This window comes from Phyllostomus discolor, chromosome 7 (assembly GCF_004126475.2).
Source record: "Phyllostomus discolor isolate MPI-MPIP mPhyDis1 chromosome 7, mPhyDis1.pri.v3, whole genome shotgun sequence".
Lineage (NCBI taxonomy): Eukaryota > Metazoa > Chordata > Mammalia > Chiroptera > Phyllostomidae > Phyllostomus > Phyllostomus discolor.
The window spans coordinates 110,892,107-110,914,503 of NC_040909.2; the positions used below are offsets into that span (position 1 = coordinate 110,892,107).

Sequence of the window (22,397 nt, forward strand, 5' to 3'; positions counted from 1 at the left end):
GTTCTTGCCTGGATTAAAAGTTAAACACTTCTGACTAGATTTTATTGATCTTTATGTTATTTTATCTGACAAATCCTATTTGCCCATTGTTCACATACCTTGCAATATAGTCAGGTTGACTTTATCTGAGTCTCTAGCTACAAAAAAAACCCACATCATGCTATGTTCCTTAAGTCCTTCTCTTTGCTCATGTCTTCTCTACCCAGAATGCTCTTCCCTCTAAATTTGTTTTAACTAAATCATACCTAGTCCCAAATCAAGTACACAAGGCCTGTCCAGAAAGTATCCATCCAGTAATATGGAAGATAGAAGCATTTATTGAAGAGAATACAAGAAGCATTGTACATAGGACAAAGACACCTCAGTCCCCTTCAAAGTAGGCACCGTGGGACCTCACACAGTTTTTCCAGTTGCCATCAGCGGCTCTGTCATATTTTCCTGAATCTCATCAACAGTCTCAAATCTCTTCCCTTTCAAAGGTGATTTTAGTTTCGGGAAAAAGCAAAAGTTGCAGGGCACCAAATCTGGGCTGTAGGACCTGGGTGATTTGATGTTTCGCCAAAAGACTCTGCACAAGACGTAAAGCACGAGCAGGCGCACTGTTGTGATGAAGCTGCCAATCACCAGTTGCCCACAGCTGTGGCCTTCTGAACCATCCCAATAGTTTCCATGGAGGAACGGTCAAGCTTAATGTAAAATCTGAGAGAGATTCACTGTTCTACTTGCTCAGTCATTTTGAATTCAACTGCCACACAGTACACATGCTCACTCAATGTCATCTACTGCCCCCACTGGCAATTATAGCAAAGTCATTGTTGTACATTCATGTGCATTCCAGTCCACTCTCCTTGGCTGCCAGGTTACACTGATGTCGCACAAACTATTCTCATTATATTAACAATGACTGGACTTCTTCCAGACAGACCTCATATATTACCTTCATGACTAATTCAGTTTTTATTAATTGTCCTCTTTTTCAAACTTCTGTAGAATTCATAATCTGCATTACATACTTTTGCATTTAAATTTATGATCTTATATTGTAGCTGTTTTATAAAATCTTTTATTATGTAATTACCTTATGGATAAGAATGCCTTCTAGCACTTCTGAATTTACAAATGTGTTTCATTCAGTGTCCCATCATATAGTAAGCATTTGTGTTATGTATTTGCTTTTTTACAGAATTATAAAATCAAGGACCTTTAGTAATTCAAACTCTCATTTTTTTCCTGAAAAAAAAAATAACTGAAACCCACAGAAAGTAAGAGACTTTCTCAAGGTTACACACCTACTTCAAAGTAGAGCTGGAAAAACAAAACAAAAACTGTACAACTGGGACTGAGAAACTAGTTATTTTATTTTGTAGTCCATTATCCCACTGAACACAGGCACTTACTTACATTTAAATTTTGATTTACTTGAATGCTTAAGTTAGAGGTGCAGGCTCACAATTTTAACAGCTTATGTCACCAGCTCCTATTCCCAGAGTCCTGTATAGATTATTAGGTCTATGCTAGTCAAAGCCACTAGCTTCTCTCAGTCGGCCTATTAAAACAGGCTCCTAACTGTTTTCGCTGCTTCTAACTCTTGCCCCCCTTTAGTCTCCCACACAAAAGGCAGACTGATCCTTTCAAAAGACAAATCACATCGTGTTACTCTCCTGCACTTGGCCTCCCGTCACACTCAGAACAAAATCCAAAATCTTTATCATGGCCAAGTGTGATCTGGCCCAGTAATATCTGCCAATCCCATCTCCTATCACATTCCTTCTCACTCATCAAGTCCCAGCCATGCTGGCCTCCGTTGCTAGTTCTTGAGCATTCTAAGCATGTTCCTCCTTGAGCTTTTAAATTGGCTAATCTCTCAGCCTGGAATACTTTCAATCAGCTTGATCCTTTTCTTAAATCAAGTATCTCCTTAGATGTTACCTCCTAGTGAAGCTTTTCCTGACCATCTATCTAAAATTGAAGTCTCCATCGTTCTTTTATCCTTCTGTATTCTTTATAACCTGTATCTGGCCTTCTGCACTACTAGAATGTAAGCTTAATAAAAGCGGAAGACTTCTTTTTCACTGATGAATCCACAATGCTTACAACATCTAGCACATAGTAGGTACTCGACAAAAATTTATTTAATGAATGAATCAATTATATTTTCACTTATTAGTTCATTTAATGAACATTTATTGTACATTTACATGTTAAGTAATGAACCAGGCATTGAGATACAAAGATAAATTAGAAACAGTTTTGCCATTTGGCTTTTTTAAGGAGTTTGAGGTCAAAGAGAAACTGACTGACAGGTGAACGATAAATTATAAGGTATTTTGTTAAGTGCTGTGAAAAAAGCGTTGGCAAGTATATAATGGAGTAGCAGGTGTAGAGCCTCTGGCTCTGCCTTTAAAAAGTGGAGAAAGTGTCACAGACGAACCTTAAATTAGTTCTTGAAGGATGAGCAGACTAGATATGTAACATATACACATAAATTTGGGAGGGCGCTCTACAGTAAAAGTTCTTTGTACTATGGAACTAGACACCCCTTCTCAGCTCAGAAATGAGAGATGGAATTAGATGTCACATTTTATATCACCACAGCACCTTGTGCTTATGCTATTCGTATACTTATGATACAACACTGTAACTGTCTATACATCTGACCTGTCCAAATCTCCCATTAGTCTCTGAAACCTGTATGGGCACTAAGCAGATCTTGTTACCACTGACATTCCTGGTGCCGATTCCAAGCCTTGTTCTCATGATATCATCTGTTAAACGAATGTTAGAGCCCCACTAGGAGGTGGTGCCTAAGCACAGAACTAAGGACAGTGCAGACTAGTTCTAATGCAGGTTCTAATGCAGACCTTCATTTAAACCAACTTATTTTAAAATGTAGAACGGCTATTAAAGAAACTTTGGGAGGAAAATAATGCTATGAACTACAATTACAGTTCACCACTCATCTAATAATGATAAAAATAGCTATCACCATGTGTCTAAGCACGGCACTCAGGATTTATTGCAGGCCATTCCCATTTTATCCTTTTATTAATCCTGTGAGATATTATGATCCCCATGGTACAAATGATATACCTGAAGTTCAAATGGGCTTAATAATTTGTCCAAGGTCATACAACAAATAAGTGGAGGAGTGGGAATTCTAACTCAGTCATTCTAATTCTAAAGCCCAAGATCTAACTTCCAATTGGATGAGGCTTTTAAATTACCTACAACATTTCTCAAGTCTAATTTAATTTATATTGCAGATTTCTTGAGCATGTTTCATTTTGTTAAGTTAAAAGATGAAGAAGCTGACATTTGTAAATAAACTGATTTCTACTTGGTCAAAGAGTTAATTTTAAAAAATGATGGGATTCTTTCTTTCCAGCAGATCCCACTGAAGAGGAAGGGGGGGGGGGAGTTGGTTTTCTATCTGTTCTTTCTGAAAATCTACTGCTGGTTTAATATCTTATTTTATCGTGGTTACAACCAGTTTATTCCCAAAACACTAAATCTATTTTTACACGTGTGAGTCATTGTCTTCCATCCTTGTGAGATTCAGTGCTCTGACCATCAAACCTAACAAGAAACATGCATCTGGTTGGTGTGAATAACATTTTAAATCTTCTATATTCTACGTGAGAGCTGAGTCTACAAAGGGGTAAGGAAGCCTGCACCTCTGGGTCACACAATTGGCTTGGGTTGTCTGTAAAATTGTAAAAACATTGAATCAACTTTGGAAGGGATCGCTTCTACTGTTTATTATTTTACTTGCATAGTCACTTTGCTAATGGATGCTAATCTGATTTACAAATTGACAGTAAGAAAAAAAAAAGGCAATGAAAAAAGTAGTGAGCACTCAATTCGCCAATGAAAGGATGGCACCCAAACAGTAAGTAATGAAGCATAGGTGGAATGAGAACTAGTTTGTACGAAACTAGAAAACTCATTTGGTGATGTTATTAAGACCTTTTAAGCAACAATTTTTACCTTTTAAAAATCATTAACTCTGAAAACCTTGATATTTTACATTATTGCTAAAATTTCATTTGATGCTTTACATTTTTATAATAAAACAGAAATTTACGATGTTTTTTTTAAAGCTATACTTCACTGTACTCTGTTGTTCCCCACAGAAGAGCAGAAGGAAAACATGTTGATACTTTATAGAAAAGGTCTGCAGAACAGATGCTTCCCACTGTAGAAAGCAGCCGATTCCAGTAAGGAATACAACAGCATTTTCAATCAGTGGTCATCATTTGCCAGGAATGCAAAACAGAGTACTGATGATAATCCAGGTTATGAATCATAAAATCCACATGGAATACAAATATTTGAAAACATTATTAGGAAATCCTACTCCATTGCTAAGACAGATTTATGCTTACAATAGTCTTAGAAATAATCAGAGATTTATATTAGGTATCTTTACATTTGTAATACCTACTACCTTAAAATATTGGCAACTACTATTTGTCTAATTTTAAGGATAGTTATACAAACATTTTAGAAAGCATTTGTCATTTGAGATTGTTCAACTATTCCTTAAATCATTATCTTTCTAACTGGAAATATCCTAATTATTTTATTTTTCTTCTTGAAATATTAAATATACCTTTATTATTAATGCAATTACATAACAGCACATTATCCATATGGAGCAGTGATTTTTCAACCAATGTGCCACCACAATTTTTAAAACATGCAATGTCTGACTATTTAGTCGGGGGCACTGACCTCTTTTTCCTTAGACTGTCAAATAGAAATAAATGACAACAGCCAACTCAGCGAACGAACAACAGCCATCGGGTGTGAACGCCCTGAACCATAAATATAAAGGCTGTATAACAGAGTTGCATCTTACTGGTCACATTGTATAACGAAGTTGTATCTGGTTGGTTAATTCTTGGTACCAGAAGATTTTGTACACAAATAAGCACAGGCACTTTGGACTTTTTAAAAAAGTCACTTTGGAGCAAAAGGGATAGGTAATTGCTATTATTTTTGTCTTTGTAAATCAATCAGGATTATAATCTTTGGTCAGATAGACAAAAAGCATATTTTTTGGTGTGTCACAGAATTTTAGAAATTAGTTTCTGCGTGCCACGAGATGAAAAAGATTGAAAATTGCTGGTATACAGCATTGATCTTAACGGCTCTGATTCAACCAGACAATTCTGAGTCTGCTACAGCATAAAAAAAATGTTTCAGGAGAAAAATGAATGTGTAAGATATACAAGTGAACCAATCACAGAAAAATTTTGTAATATTACAGTAGTCTAGATGATTCAGAACCTCTTAAAGACGCCAGTTGGGGATGGCACGGACAGCAAACAATGTAACAAATACGCCGTAAGTGCATGACTGACTGTAAGGGAAATCCGCAAGGGCCCTCAACAGAGCTGAGAGCCAGAGTGCAAATAAGCTCACCCTGGCCTTAGGGCTGCCCGAGAGCCATGTGATAATGGGTATCCATTTTAGTGGATAAAGGGGAACAAAAGACACATTTTGGGGTTCTCTCCAAAGTAGCACTGAAACCCCTACAAAACGCTGGGAATCTTGAAGTTCTGCATCTGCCTCACCTGGGCTACAGAAGAGGATGAAGGGTGCTCCCCTTTAGACTGTGCACACACAGGTCTGGGCTTTCCAACGTGACTCAGTCTGGGGAACCCCGTGTGGAGAAATGAACCTGATGCAGTCCCAGTACAGAAGCACCCTGGTGCCTGACAGAAACAAACAAAAACCCACCCCAGAGGGACTTGATCTTTACCCAGAACCCACATCACTCAGAGACAAAATCCTGCTAAACTTAAGTTCACAATCCAAAAGATAAACAATGAATAAACAAGCTACTGAGAAAGGACAGAAAGAGGAAACAACAAAATTAAGATTCCCTTGCTCCTTAAAATTAAGTGAGTCCCCTTAGAAAGCTGGATCTTTCTAAGATAAAGATTTCTAAGAGACAAATAGGAAACAATAGACAGTGGTGTTCTAGATTTAAAAAAAATAAGCACCGAGCTAGAAACATTCTGGCTAGAATGAAAAGCATTAAGTGACTGCATTAAGGGACGACCTTACAGAGAGCTTCAAAAAGTGGGAGGCAGCATAAACAGCTTGGCAGAAGAGTGGTAGGTGCCGTGGAAACTGAAGGATGAACTAGAGAAGACCGGAGACAAAAAGATTGGCATCAGAAGGTCATTACTGAACTCCGCATCTGAGGTAATTAAAGCCTATACTAAAAAGGGTCCTACAGAAACAGAAATGACAAGTCGAATCTGAAAGAAATCATGAAAGACGAATTAAAACATTCTAGGAACTTGCTGGACAAATGTAATGAATCAAAGATAATTCCAGTATTATGACCCTAAAGAGACCAAACTGACTCTAAAGAGAAAATGATAAAAGATTCTAATTTGAAACGATGACAAAAGAAAATAGATAATGCCAATTATTTATAACCAAAAAAAATGGCTTAGTGAAATTTGCTTCTTCAGCATACAATAAAGGTATTGAAATCTAATTATTAATTTGTGATGAAAGAGTCAAAGAAGAAATCGACGAAGCATATGCAATGCAACTTTAAGGAAATGAGCACAAAACTGGAGAAAACTGTGGCAGGAACTGTTTGCTTTTCTCCCTGCGCATCATCAAATAAAGGGTTGCTAATTATGCTAACATGCTAACCCGTGCCAACAAGTAAATCTTAATTATTACTTGAAATAAAAAAAGGCAAAAATCAAAGGGTACTATTGTACATTTGCTAGTATTTCTCACACCATGGAAGAGCCCTATGTGCCATTAAGCTAATAATGCTCTCTTGTAAAGACCGGTGAAACTGTTGACACTACCCGGTTTATTCTACTCCCACAGAAGGGGAAGGAGGGCATCTCCCCCACTGCGCAGCTGCCAATACCCCCTGCAGTACCCATTGTTTCTGTGTTACAAGTGAAAGGCCCCCAGGAGGATCAACAAGTTAACTCTGGTCTCCGTATCACATTCAACCCAACTGAGCTCAGAACTACTGAGAAAGCACCAAAAATATTCTCTCGTAAGTACTGCTTCAATGTCTGACAGGCTGAACATAGTAATAAATTACCCACCAATTAAAAATTCCCAAGATTTACACTATCTGAAAATCTGTACAAAGAATGAACTCTTCTCCTTGTTTTAAGTAGGTGGTCCTTCCATCTCACTGCAAAAGCAGCAAGGGAGCTTACACAGCTGCTGACTTTGACATACCTGTCCCTAACGAACAGAAACTTCTGCCTTCAGAGACCCTAAGTTGTTGCATGTTCACAGGCATGTCTTAAAATTACATCAAAGCTTTCAGGATCTCCGAAAGTCATAAAAGACGCGTTCATTAGCACAACAGACCGAAGTGGTGCGAAGGTGTGTGGGCGGCACTTCAGAGGCTCCATGAGGCAAGACTGCACACGCTCTTGGTGTTCTGTTAAAAGCTTCCAAACAAAAGATTAGTTTACACCCCGTGTGCACGATGCCGAAGTACAATAGAGTAGGTCAAAAGTAAAAGCAACCTTAGCCATGACTTTTCTTTTTTCTCTCACAGCCAAAACCATGTCAAAAGATTAACAAAATATAAAGATCATAAAATCAAATATTTTAAAATAAAAGTGACACCTTTAAAAACTGTGTGCTGCAAGAAGTTTATAAAAAATCCACAAGAGGGCACCAAAGACAAAAGACCAGAACAAGTAAATCTGAGCTTCCCAGAGATAAAACAGGTTCATAAAATAGGTCATTTACTACCACATTATCAATACCTTTCAGAAACATACTAGTGGACACTGACTTTTAAAAAACTGATATATTTTAAAATACCATAACCACTGCCATGTCATAAGCTTTATTTTTAAAGAAGCAATATTTATGTTCCCTGGGCCACAGTTGTCCACATTCAGTTACCTCCCCTGTAACTTGCATATAACAGGAACCTGACAACCAGTTGTTCATCCTGCAAAACCAACAGGAACATACAAGACAGAATGCCAAATATTCGTATTGCTTTTTCATAGCATTCTAAAGTGATTTTACATGAAAAGATTTATAATTGTAATCTTATGTTCCTAGAACAAATATAACTAAGGGCTAATTTGTCTTTGAAAAGAATTTCTTTTCCTTATCCTTTCTTTTTCTTACTACGTTTCTATTCCATTGTGATAGTTATTAATAGCAAGTAGAAACTTTATTATGTATTATATACTTAGCAAAAGAAATACTACTTGTAAAAGCCTAGAAATGATAATATTATAAAATTACTTTAAGAAGCTTCCAAAACATACAATTCAGAAGGAGACTGCCTGAAGCACAATAAAATAGCAATATTAATTGTAACATGTAGTTCACACTATTGAAACTCCTGACACCAACGAAATCCTATGCAAAGGAGTGTGTCAGGGCAGTGAAAAATAAGCAATTCCTCCCCCAGACCAAATATTCCTCACATGTTTGACATAAGCATTGCTAATCAAATATTTCACGTACCATCATGTACCTTATTATTTTAAATTGCAAACACATTCCTTGTTGATGATACTCTTATGGCATTCTGCTAAACAATAAGAGGTAAAACCTATTGTACAGCAACTTTATACATATATTCACTGATTCAATAAATATCAATGAAATATTTATATAGTAAAACACTTACTGTATGCCAGGTAATGTGCTAAGATAGTCTTTGTCCCTGAGAAAGGTACAGTTTGGTGGAGTTAGGAAGCAGAGAAACACAGTGAGATCGACATTCTCACAGAGCTCAACGCAGGAGCCCGTGGTGGGAGCAGGTAGGAGCACTGGCCTAACTGGAACCTGGAGGACCATCATGAAGGTTTCCCTTCCCAGAGGAATCAGGGGCTTATCCTGAAGGATCAAGAGTTAATCAGGCAAGTGAGGGCGAAGTAAGAAGTAGTCTAGGAAAACGCAGCAACCTGTGTTTTTCTCTACACGCTTTCTGAGCAGTCTCATCTTTGTATATGGTTTCACTATCAACTGCAGAAAGCCTGCTGATTCCTTAATTGCCTGAGTTCTGCCTTGGGATCCAGACTTGCATATCCAACTGCCTGCTACACAAAATGACGTGGATGACCCATGGGCACCTCAAATTAAACAAGTTCTGATGTGATCTCATCTTACTCAGAAAGCTGCCTTGGAAAGAGGACGGCTGGAAAATATTTCAGCCACAGTATAAGTGCAGAGAGAATGTGGTGATGCGAAGAAACAAAGGTTCTGAACTTTGGGTGGGAATATATTGCTTCTGACTTTTTTCCTTTCTGTTTAGTGGTCGGAACATAACCACAGTCTCAGGCTGAGGAGAAGGGCTCTCGAAGAAGGGGACAGCATGCCTGACTGAAAGGGCCAGCAGAGGAGGGGCCTTCGAAGGGAGGGAGAAAGTTCGAAAGTCGGGGCAATGAGACGACTCCTGTTCTTTGTGTGTATCTCCATCGCAGTGCTTGTCACACTGCATTCTGACCTTGTATCAGTTCATTTGTAGCCTTCCCCACTAGACTTCGATCTCTGTGTAGGTAAATGCCATGTCTGATTTTTCTTCTATACAAATTTTTATAACCAGAAAAAATATATATCCTCTGAAACAGGGTGAAAGAAAAACTCAGTGAGGATACAGGAACATTGAAGTTAAAAGAAAACTGAGGTCCAATGAGTGCAGTAAAACAAGAAAAAATAAAAGTTATAAAAATCAGAAAGAAATAAAACTGTCTTTATTCACAGATGGCTGTAGAAAAGTTCAAAGAATCTACAGAAAGCCTCCTGGGAATAGTAAGAGTAGAGAGTGAGGTGACGGGGTACTAGGGCAATATAAAATAAAAAATCATTTGCTTCCTATATGTCAGCAACAAATAATTAGCATTTGGAATTTTAAAAAACAGACATTTTAAATACCACTAAAAGAAAAAGAAACACTCAGGCCTAATGAAACATGTACAGAATCTCCGTGCATTGACGAAGGACATCAAAGCTCTACATAAACAGACAGTCCATGTTCATGGACTGGAAGACCCAGGATCATTTCTTCCTAACTTAATGTACAGATCCAGCTCAATCCCAATGAAAATCCTGACAAGCTAAATGGTAAATGTTAAAACAGTGTGCAATGTTAGACTTCTATGAACTACTGTAATCAAGAGCGCAGTCGTCCAAAAGCACAGACCCGTGTATCAGGGATGCACCAGTGGAACATAACAGAGAACCCAGAAACAAACCCAGGCAAATGTGGTCAACTAATCTTTGAAAAGGACATAGAGGCAACTCAATGGAGAAAGAACAGTCTTTTTAACAAGAGGTACTGGAACAACTGGACATTCATATGACAAACAAACAAATAAACAAACAAACAAAACCAAAACACTAGACTAGACACAAAGCTCACAGCTTTTACAAAAATTAACTCAGAATGTAGACTTTAACATAAATGCAAACCTAGAAAATTTCTGGAATAAAGCATAGGATAAAATCTATGTAACCTTAAGTTTGGTGGTGAGTTCACAGATAAAACACTAAAAGCAAGATCCATGAAAAAAGAGATGGAGAGGTGATATTAAAACTACAATCTCCTGCTCTGTGAAAGATGCTGCAGTGAAGGGAATACAAAGACAAGCCATTGACAAAAAGAAAATATCTACAGAACACACGTGTTATAAAGGACTTGTGTCCAAATACACAAAAAACTCTTAAAAATCAATAATAAAAAATAGACAAGAATTTTAAAATGTGGAAAAGTACTGAACAGACACCTTGTAAAAAGATATATAAATGGGAAATAAGCATATAAAAAAGATGCCCAACATCTCTGTCATTGGGAATTGCAAATTAAACCAACAATGAAATACCACTAAACATTGAATTAAAATGGCTAAAATGCAAAAACAAACAAAACAAACAAAAACACCCTGAAAATATGCATTGCTGGTGAAGATGCTTAGCAACAGAAGTTCTCATTCACTGTTGGTGTGAATGTAGAATGGTATAATACTAGAAGAGATTTGGCAATTTTTTGTAAAGTTAAAAACACCATAAGATCCAATTAATGGTCCTAGATATTTACCTAACTGATATGAAAACTTCTACATCCACAAAACATCTGGTATGCAAATGTTTACAGAACTTTATTCATAATTGCCCAAAACTAGAAGTAACCAAGATGCCCTTCAGTAGATGAATACAGTAAATTAAACTGTGGTACATCCATGTAGTAGAATAATAGTCAGTGGAAAAAAATGAGTTAATAAGTCACAAAAATACATGGATGAAACTTAAATGCATATTATTAGGTGAAAGAAGCTAGTTTGAAAAGGCTACCTATGGATGACTCCAATTATATGACATTATGGAAAAGGCGAAAGTACAGATGATATACAGATGAGCAACTGAAAAGGGTTCAGGGGCAGAGGGAGAGCTGAGTAAGTGAAGCAGGGTAATTTCTTAGGGTGGTGAAACTATTCTGTATGATACTGCAATGGTGGGTATGTGGTACCTCGCACTTGTCAAAACCCACAGAACTTTATAGCATAAAGAGTGAACCTTAATGTATGCATATTTTTAACAATCACTTAGGTCAGAAGATTCCAAAATGAAATGCAGAATGTGGCACACACACGCACAAAAATCAAACTATATTACCAATCTATGAAAGAACTTCATTGAAGGAGGTGGGGAGAAAATGTGCTAACCTTGGAAGCAAATGAAATCTGCAAAACTAAAAACATAAAGAACTGTACATAAGCATGGTACTGTAGACAGTAAAGTGTTTTCCCATGGGAATGTGGGTTAACAATTCTGAAACCACTATACATACATACAGCAACCAGAACATTTAGTGAAAGGGTGGTGAATGGTGGGAGCCAGGCTTCACACCATTGCGGTGGGGAGTTACAAACAAGCAAGGGGAGACAGAATAGTCTGTGTGGTAATGAATCAGAGGCAGAGACAGCAGCATGAACTGATGTGTAGCTTACTATATAGATAGAGAGGAAGGCACAGACACATGCACACACATGTGCACAGTTACAAACATGTGTGATACACAAGTTGGCACACACGCATCTCATTTCTGTGTCAGCTGAGAGGGTCTGTAAGTGACCACATCCCACAACACAGCCACACGTGCAGTCTAGGTTGTGGCTTCTAATTCCATCATCTAAGAAAGGAACTGGGCTTCCAGGGTTCTCAGACTGTGACGGGAACCATACGAGATGAACTCACAGTATCTTACCATGTCGGAGGGTACGAAAACACACAAAAAAGAAATCCTGACAATGACAGAAGTATGTCAACGGAACAGAGATGCTAATTAAGAGATGCTCAATGGCTAAAGCAGGAAGAATCTGAGCAACAAAAATCAAGTAGTACTGGATTATAGCCCCAAGTGTAAACTAAATAACCATGTGTCATTACAGATGTATATGACTGAATAAATGATTAAGTGGTGAGAGTAGATAAATCTGTACAGAAGACTTCCAAATAATGTATGTAGGCACTCTGCCCTCAAGGATGCAGAGCATAACTCCTGACTCCTTTAGTGAGGGCTATGTATTGTGATGCCTTCGAAAAAGTGCAGTGTGGTGAGGAAGAAAGAGTAACGTTCTTGTGAAGAAGCCTGTCAAACACTACCCCAGCCGGACTGTCACAGGAACGTCAACAGTAGTAAGTCATGTTTTAGAAATATATATATATGTATATATTTGTCCTTTATTCTCCAATGCTTGGCACAGAGCTTCTAGAAACCCTTATAATTTCCTGATGGGGTGGGAAGGGCATCTATTGTTACTCAGAATAAGCCCCTTTCAATCATACCTGAAGTGACACCTGCAGGGAGGGGGCTGGTTGTCAGAGGACCCAACCGAGCAGTTAGGGGGCTAGAACTTTTAGGCCCACCTCGGTGACTTTGAGGGACAGGAGACGGGCTACGGATTGAGCTAGTCACCAACAGCTAATGACTTAATCAATGTCCATACAATGGGACTGCCATAAAAACCATAAAAGGAGTTTGGAGAGCTTCTAGGTTGAGGAAATACATCGGAGCACTAGGAGGGCTGCATGCCCACAGAGGAAATGGAAGCTCCATGACCCCTGCCCATACCTTGTCCTATGTATCTCTTCCCTGTGGCTGTTCCTGAGTTATAGCCTTTATAATAAACTAGTAATAGTAAATAAAGTCTTTTCCCAAATTCTGTGAGCTATTCTAGAAGATTACTGGACCTGAGGAGAGGGTTGTACAGCCACTTGGTCACGAGTACAGGAGGTCACAGACTTGTGATGGGTGTCTGAGGTGGCGGGCAATTTTGTGGGCCTGTGGGGTCTGGGCTAACCCCCGGCAGTTACTGGCAGAATGAAGTTGAAGGACCATCAGATGGTGTCTACAGAGACTTGGAGAACCAAAATCCACCCACTTGGTGTCAGACATGTTATGAGTAGAGGAAACGAGTTTCCCTTTAGTACTCCTGATCTAACGTGGTAAGACTAGCCTTTACCTCTGTGGTCTTCCTCCCCAAAACCAATAACCCCAGTGTCCTCACAAGAAAAACAAATCAAACAATTCCTCAATTGAGGGGCATTCTACAAAAACCTAGGCAGCCTTCCTCAAAGTTCTCAAGAACATCAAAAACAAGGACAATCTGAGAAACGGTAGCATCAAAAGGAACCTAAGGAAACATGATCACTAACTGCAATGTGGTATCCTGGATGGATCCTGAAACAGAAGAAGGACATTAAGGGAAAACTAACTAAGTCTGGAGAGTGAATGGACTTTAGTTTACAATTTGTATCAGCAGTGACTCATTCATCATGACACAGGCACCACACTAATGTAGGGGTCACTACTGGGGGAACTAAATGTGGGGGTACATGAAACACTCTGTGTGACTTCTGCAACTCTGTACATCTAAAACTGTTCAAAAATTAGGAGTTAATTTGGAAAAAATCCTTTGCTTTTTAATTTGAATTTTAATAAATTCAAATAATAAAAAAAATAAATTTTTATTTCAGAATAAGTATTTGTCATGAAGCCCAACGCTGGAACCTCCTGGTTACTGGTTTTCATCCACAGGAGAATCAGCGAGGGCAATTTTTAAAATTCTGATGCCTGGGCCTCCGCCTATATCAGTTGAATCAGAAATTTCTCACAGTAAAAACCAAACACTGTTGTTTTTTACCCTCTGGAAATACCCAGGTAGTTCAAATGTACAAAGAGAGAGCTCAAATGACCTAGCCATTTGTGGAATGTTCTACATATTATATTAAATGTCACAAATCCCAAGGAATAATACCTCCACTAGAGGTAACGAAAGCACACAGACTTCAGACTAAGTGAGTCATATGCACAATTTGTTGCATTAAAAGAACAGAAGTCTATAATCCATTATTTAACCAGAAAATTTGCTGGACTCTCTTTTCAGAATAAAATATTTAGCAAGTATTTAGTAAATATCAATATGTACATATTTTTAAAAAAAGGATGACCTGAAGCATATTCAATTTTTAAAAAGGCACCCTTTATTAGATACTATATTTAAAAGTTATATATTGCAGAAATAATTCACAGATTTACTTTACATCCTACTATGAATGTTTCTTGTTAACAACAAAATTATAACTTAAAGTTGTATTGAGTAGAAAGAGCAACTCTGTTGGCAGATAATCTTTAAAAAGTGGACTTTCTATAGGCAATTCAGCTATTTACAGTAAATGTGAACAAATATAGTTAGGTTGCTTAATTGACTCATACTAAAAATTTGGGAATATCTTCCAGTAATATCCAGAAAACAAATTATTCCTTACTATGTAATACAATAGACTCATCTCAGCACAAAATCTGTATCGCATGCTCTGAAATGCCAAAAAAATTTTTGCCATGTTTAGCAATGCTTAAACTAACACAAAAACCTTGATATTGGGATTAACCTGCTGCAGAAATCTCTGTTTGCAATTAATTTGTTTAATTTTTAAAATCTGGTCAATTACCTCAGCACCTATCAAAACATGTTAGTTTATCAAGATGTATTCTCATCAGACAAGCTTTTTCTACAATAGGTATAAAAATCAGACTCATAGGCACTATTTCCAATCATGTCCTGTACCTTTCTTGAATAAAAATGTATTTAAAGAACATTTGTTTATAATAGTTATGCAGGACACAGGTGTATAGCACTAAAATTTTTTTAAAACAATGCATCTTGAAATGGTTATCATATACAGTGTTTCCTTTTCAAAAGTCACATTAAGAGTTGATGGAAATGTCAATTTAATTTTAGGCCACAAATTTTTCTTCAACTTTAATAAGCTCAACTATGTAGAATTAAATTAAATTTGGGAAAAAACTGTAAGCTGATATTGGTATAACCCACAAATTCTCTGAAAATTACACTCACACAAAATGGAAAAAGCAGGATCTACAATGAGCTCAAGAATTAATACTGAATATCAAATACAAAGCTCTTATAGTGTGGCAACTCAATGTGGTGAATTTCACAGCTCTAGATTTTTGAAATCAGGGAATGATTTTAATTTACATTATTTCAAATTTTAACTTCATGAAATTTTTCAATGTTCCAATGACAAATGGGCTAAGTAACTGACAAGCAAATTCGGGCCCCCGAGCAGTGAACCCCAACATCCTTCACAAGTCAGGTTCACAAGTCAGGGTGCCCGGTCATCGGGTAAGGACCCATCTGGGGTAGAGACTAAAGACAGCTACAGACTATGAAGGCTGTCAGAGAACACAGATCCTCCGAGCTAAAAATAAAAGTGGAAGTAAAACTCACAGATCTCCCAACCGTGCTAAAAAAACATTCATCTTTAAAATAATCCAAAAAAAGAATGGGGAAAAATCTCAGTGAAAACAACTAGGATACAAAAACATTCACCCAAATTTTCTGTCATATCCTAAAAGATAGCCAGTCTTCAGTACCGGATGTACCAGTGCTAGCCAAATGAAACCCCTCAAAACAAAAACAACAACAAGAAAACAAAACAAGTTCCATGGGCCAAATGATTTGTGAATGAAAATAAGGAGAGATTACAAAGCAACAACCTTGACTTCAGAGATATGGATATTAAGGCAAGCACAGAATCAGTCAGATAATGGCTCATAATTCTACAGCTGTTCTCATATGGTGGAGGCTGGAGGGTCCAAAACTGTACCTTTGTTCCACCACCTAAAGAAAATTATTTTGTAAAAGACAGTGGTTCCGAAAAAGAGCAATATCCACCTGCTTCTATTCTTATACTACTAATTTGGTCTGACTTGCCTTAGGCTGCCTTGATTTCTTGTAATGCTATCTTTTAGAAGTTTCCCCTCCCTTCCTGGATCACTTTGTTTACAAATTATCCAGAACGAACCAGAATTGAACAGACTATTATTTTTCTATAAATTGTGCTAATTTATGAATTTTCAAGGATTTCATAATCATTATAATATATGAAGAATTTTATAAATTTATTTATGAAGAGTTTTACAAATTTACCTATAGATATATTAAGTATCATCACATTAAAAACTCAGTATTTAAAATTATAATTTAGAACATCCAAGAAATGGCACAAGTTTCCATTAAAATGCTTACCCCTCCCAAAACCCTCTCAAAATTACAAAAAAAAAAAAAAAAAAAAGGCACAGAAAAGGAATGAACTCATAAAGACAAAAAGCACAGGGGAGAAGACAACACCAAAACCCAGGACGTGAGCTTGCAAGGAGAGAAGTCACAAGAAGCAACAAATTCGGGGTCCAAAGCAGTGACTCCTAACACTTTTTACAGAAAGGTTCACAAGTCCACTAGTTCTGCTCATTAACACAGAGCTTTTGGTAGGCAACTTTAGTGCTTCTCTTAGACATAATCACGAGATATTGGACAAAAACCCAGGAAGTGAACAGTCAGAAATCAAAGCATATGATAACAAAGGGAACAGAGAAAGAAGGGAGCAAAAGAAAACTCAAAGTGAAGATGATAACAATGAGGGAGAGCAGGAGCTCTTGGAAATTAAATACTTTACATGAAAAAATATAGAAAGGTTAGAAGATAATATTGAGAAGACCTCCAAGAACAAGAAAAAAAAACAGAAAAAAATCATGAAAGATAATCTAAGAAACCATTCAAGTAAAACGAGTTCCAGAAAGAGAAAATTATTAAGCAATAGCAAAAATAAGATTGCACAAAACTAAAGTGTTATTTCCAAAAATATTTGGATTTCAAAAACAATAATAATAATGTACCTAATGAAATGGTTAGTCTTAGCTAAGGAGATTTCCAGGCAGAGTGTTTCAGGTGCTACCTAGTTTCTTGCTGCTTATAATAAAATGCAAAAGGAGAGAGAAAAGCTTAAGATAGGAAAACGAAACAAAAAAGGAATCAGGACTTGATGATTTTGTGAATCCCCAGCCCTTATCAATGGCAAAAATGCTACAGTTATGAAAAAGCTTCCAAGCAAACATCAATTCCAAGAAAGTGAGTCCTGCAACTTTGTTCTTCTTTTCCAATATCGCTCTAGCCATTTGCGGCCCTTTGTCTCATACGAATTAGGCAGGGGTGTCCAACCTGCGGCCCAGGATGGCTACAAAGGTGGCCCGACACAAATAATAAATTTACTTAAAATCTTTTCTTTTTTTTGTTCATCAATTTTCCTTAGTGTTTGTGTATTTAATGTGTAGCCCAGAGACACCAGAAGATTGGACATCCCTGATAGAGGACTGATTTTCCATTTTGCAAAAAGATCACTGGAATTTTGATAGGGATTGGATGGTTCTGTGAGCTGCTACTGCCTTTTAACAATATTAAGTCTTCCAATCCATAAACATGGAATATCCTTCCAGTGGTTTAGGTATTCTTTCATTTTTTTTCAGCAATGTTTTGTTCTTTTTCACTGTACAAGGCTTTCATTTCCTCTGATAAATTTATTCTTAGGTATTTCATTCTTTTGGATGCTATTACAAATGGAATTGTTTTCTTCATTTCCTTTTGCATCATTCATTACTGGTATATAAAAACATAATTGATTTTTGTGTGTTGACTTTATAATCTGCAACATTGTTAAACTTATTTATTAGCTCTAGAAGATTTAGATGTTTTTGACAGACTCCATCCAGGAAGCTATTCTAGCTCAAAGAGCCACCCCCCCGCCGCCCCCCCCTCCAAAAAAAGGCAAACCCCTGCACTGGTCCCGGAGGGAGCTGCCAGATCTTTCAGAATACAAAAAGCACGTTTTTGCCAGGAGAGTGGCGGGGGCGGGGGGGGGCAAAGTTCTTACTCCTCTCCCCTGCTCCCAACCTCTGCCACTATTCCTGCGCCTGCCACTGAGCTAGAAAATAGGGGATGGCAGGCACATAAGCAAAAATGCCACAGCACTCTCTTACCAAAATTTAGCAGCCTCTTTCTTCAATTAAGCACTTCCCTGGTTGCTGTAAATATTTTGTTCTATTCCAGTGTTAGAGCTCTACACTGCCGTTGCCCGTGACTGGTAACTTTTCTTAACAAAGAGAATGTGGAAGTGTCGCTGTACAGCTTCTAAGACTGTCACGAAAGGCACTGAGACTCCCTCCTCGTTTTCTCTCTTGTCCACTCGCTCTGAGGGATGCCAGTGGCCACGCTGTGAAGACTCCCTGGTAGCCCTCTGGAGATCCCCACACGGCACGGAACCGAGGCAGCCTGCCAACAGCCACATGTGTGAGCGAGCGTGCTGGACCCCAGTCCCTGTCAAGCCTTAGGATGACTGAATGCAGGCCCAACCGCCATTTGGACTCCCACCTCATGAGAGACCCTGAGCCACTCTTGAAATAATAATTGACATATACCACGAAATAATAAATGTGTGCTTACTCTAAGCTACTAAGTTGGGGATATATGACATTTAAAGCTGAGGCCCAAAATAAAAGAAGAAACTAATCACTCAATGAGTTCTTGGGAAAAAGTGTTTCAAGCAGAGGAAACAGCACATATAAAGGCCTTAAGTAAAGAAAGGTCTTTTGTATGTTAAAAGCATTAAAAATTTGAAATAAGATCGATGCAGCTGGAGTCCAGTGACAGGAAGCAAACCAGTGGAAAAGATATCATCAAGATAGCAGAAAGTAACCAGAGTGACTGTATAGCAAAATCTTAAAAACTAGTAAAAACCGGTAAATTCTCAAAGTCAATGGTTCCCTAGCCATCAGAAATAGAAACCATACTATAATTAAGAATAGAAAGATAAGAGTGAACCAAACGTAATCAGCTGTCCACTGGCAGCTGACTGAAGGCAGTCCACTGGCCCAGCATCATAAGCGTGCACGGGTGAAGCAAAGGCAGATGGGCTACCAGCAACAGAGGGTCGACGACCAGGCTTTACTGGGAACATAACCTTATAAGCAACTATGTAACTCTGATAAAGCCAAAGTTATTTGTTTTTAAAAGTACTAATAAATACTTGACTGAAAAGTGAGCATAAAATATTAATAAAGAAACATGAAAACTTAAAAGTAAACATCCTAGTTTTAATCTTATTTCCTCATGAGTTTTGCTAATTGGAGAGAAGTCCAAAACTAGTTACCCAAAGCAATCTATAGATTCAATGCAATTCTTATTAAAATACCAATGACCTATTACACAGATCTAGAACAAATATTTCAAAAGTGTATATGAAACCAAAAAGTACCCCAAGTAGCCTCAGCAATCCTGAGAAAAAAGAATAAAGTTGGAGGGAATCACAATACCTGATACCACACAACAAGGCCACTGTAACCAAAACAGTCTGGTACTGGCATAAGAACAGACACACAGACCAATGGAACAGAATAGAGAGCCCAGAAATAAACCCATACCTCTATGGTCATTTAATATTTTACAAAGGGAGCATGAGCATACAATGGAGTAAAAATAGCCTCTTCAATAAACAGTGTTGGAAGAACTGGACTGGTACATGCAAAAAAAGGAAACTAGACCACCGACTTATACCATACACCAGAATAAACTCTATATGGATAAAAGACTTAAGTATAAGCCATGACACCATAAAAGTGCTGATGGAAAATATAGGCAATAAAATTTCAGATATCCCATGTAGCAATATTTTTGCCAATATTGCTCGGGCAAGGGAAATAAAGGAAAAAATAAACAAATGGGACCACATCAAATTAAAAAGTTTCTGCATGGCTAAAGATACCATCATCAAAATGAAAAGGGAACTGACTGTATGAGAACATATTTGCCAATAATATATCAGACAAGGTTTAATCTCCAAAATATATAAAGAATTCATACAACTCAAAACCAGGAAAACAACAATCCAATTAAAAAATGGGCAAAGGATTTGAATAGATACTTCATCAAGGAGAACACAGAGAGGGCCCATAGACATATGAAAAAGGTGCTCAACATCACTAGCCATCAGAGAGATGCAAATTAAAACCATAATGAGATATCATCTTACACCTGTCACAACAGCTGTCATTAATAAGCCAAGAAACAACGAGTGCTGGTGAGGATGTGGAGAAAAGGGAACCCTAGTGCACTGCTGGTGGGGATGCAGACCAGTGCAGCCACTGTGGAAAACAGTATGGAATTTTCTCAAAAAATCAAAAATGGAACTGCCTTATGACCTAGATTCCACTGCTAGGAATATATCCTAAGAATTCTGAAATACCAATTCAGAACAACTCATGCACCCCAATATTCATAGCAACACAATTTACAATAGTCAAGTGTCAGAAACAGCCTGAGCACCCATTAGGAGATGAGTGGATTAAAAAACTGTGGTACTTTTACACAATGGAATATTATGCAGCAGAAAGAAGAAATTCCTACCTTTTGTGACAGCATAGATGGAACTGGAGAGCTTTATGCTACATGAAATAAGCCAGTCAGTGAAAGACAAATGCCATATGATCTCACTTATAACTGTGATCTAATGAACAAAATAAACTAACAAGCATAATAGAACCAGAGACATGGAAACATGGAACAGACTGGCATCTGTAAGAGGGAAGGGAGAAATGGTAGAAATAAGGGGAAAGGATTAGTCAAAGAACACGTATGAATGACCCATGGACAGAGACAATGGAGTGGGAACTGACTGAGGGAGTGAGGGGTGGATAAAGGGAAAAAAATGGGACAACCGTAATAGAATAAATAATAATTTAAAAAAGAAAAAAAACTAAGTTTATCATCAATAGGAACCCAGGTTGGGAACTATAAAACCCTTTGAGAGCAAGAACCAAAGTCTTTACTCCATCCCATATCACTTATCTTTACATAATTAATCTGCAATTGCAAACTTATGAAAAAAATCTTCATGAGGATGCTATTTAAAATTCTGAATGGTGACTTCATTGGTAAAAACTTAATGTCTAGAATATAAGCTTAAGCATCTGTCTACCAGGCAGTCCACAGTCACTGCCAAATGAGTAAGTGATGCAGCACAGCACCCACAGAAAAAGACCGTAAACCAGTTTGGCGAAGAGCCACACTTGTCTTTGGCATGGGCCACCATAAGTAACAAGGTTGAACAATTGGTGAAGAGGGTAAAAGAATTTCAAAAGAAATCTCAATTGGATAAACTAAATGTGAATTAGAAAAATAATACTATTTGTATATAAAACTGTAAGTAAAAAAACACTTCTATGGATAAATATTAATGTTATCAAAGACATTTTCAATCAGTAAAAAAAAATCTGTTTTCAGATTTTATGACTATCTGAATACCAAGATATATCCATCTCTGTATCTTTAACCAGAAAAAGATTTAAAACAAGAAGTTAGTGAAGAACAAAAGCATCAAACATCACAAAATGAAACAGATATAATTGTTTTATTTTGTTATTAAAATGCACTGATGCATCACTATAAAGTAAATGTAATACGAGGTCATTAAATGTCCCTCCTGCTTTCTCTAGTAACCCATCATCTCTGTGGTACTCCTAGACACTGTACAAACCTCACATTCTACTAATCACTAATTATTAAGACATCAGAAAAAAATAGCAAACATTTAATGCAAACAAAATATATTTTAAGATTGAATGAACAAATATACCTCATTTGTACCATAAAACAGTAAGTGTTATTGATATATTTAAAGAAAAAAATCAAAATTAAAGAAAAATGACTCAGAAAAAAAATCAATGTTTTGAGGGTAATTACGAACCGAATTTTCTTCCTCCTCTTCCAATTCTCGCTGCTGTTCTTCATGTCTTTTTGCTTTGATCTCCATTGCTTCTGCAATCAGGTCTCTTAAAATTGATACAGGTTTTGCATTCTTGATAAAAGGATGCTAAAAAGTAAAATTCAATGGTATAATTTTGAAAGATTTCTTAAAATTGTATCTAAAAAATGTTAACATGACATGTAAATGTAAACCAGGATCTTAGGCTTCAATGATTTGTTATTTTATCCAGAAGTTAGAATAGA

The 22,397-nt window shown here is 37.2% G+C and overlaps 1 protein-coding gene across 2 annotated transcripts in view; it reads right to left on the reverse strand.

Moving 5' to 3' along the window:
- STK3 (serine/threonine kinase 3) overlaps positions 1-22,397 on the reverse strand; it is a 252,662-nt gene that overhangs the window by 83,186 nt on the left and 147,079 nt on the right. For both annotated transcript variants that reach the window (XM_028533670.2, XM_036031288.1), the window contains exon 8: positions 22,135-22,260. In XM_028533670.2, coding sequence (XP_028389471.1) covers positions 22,135-22,260 — 126 coding nt within the window. The remainder of the gene's footprint in view (positions 1-22,134; positions 22,261-22,397) is intronic.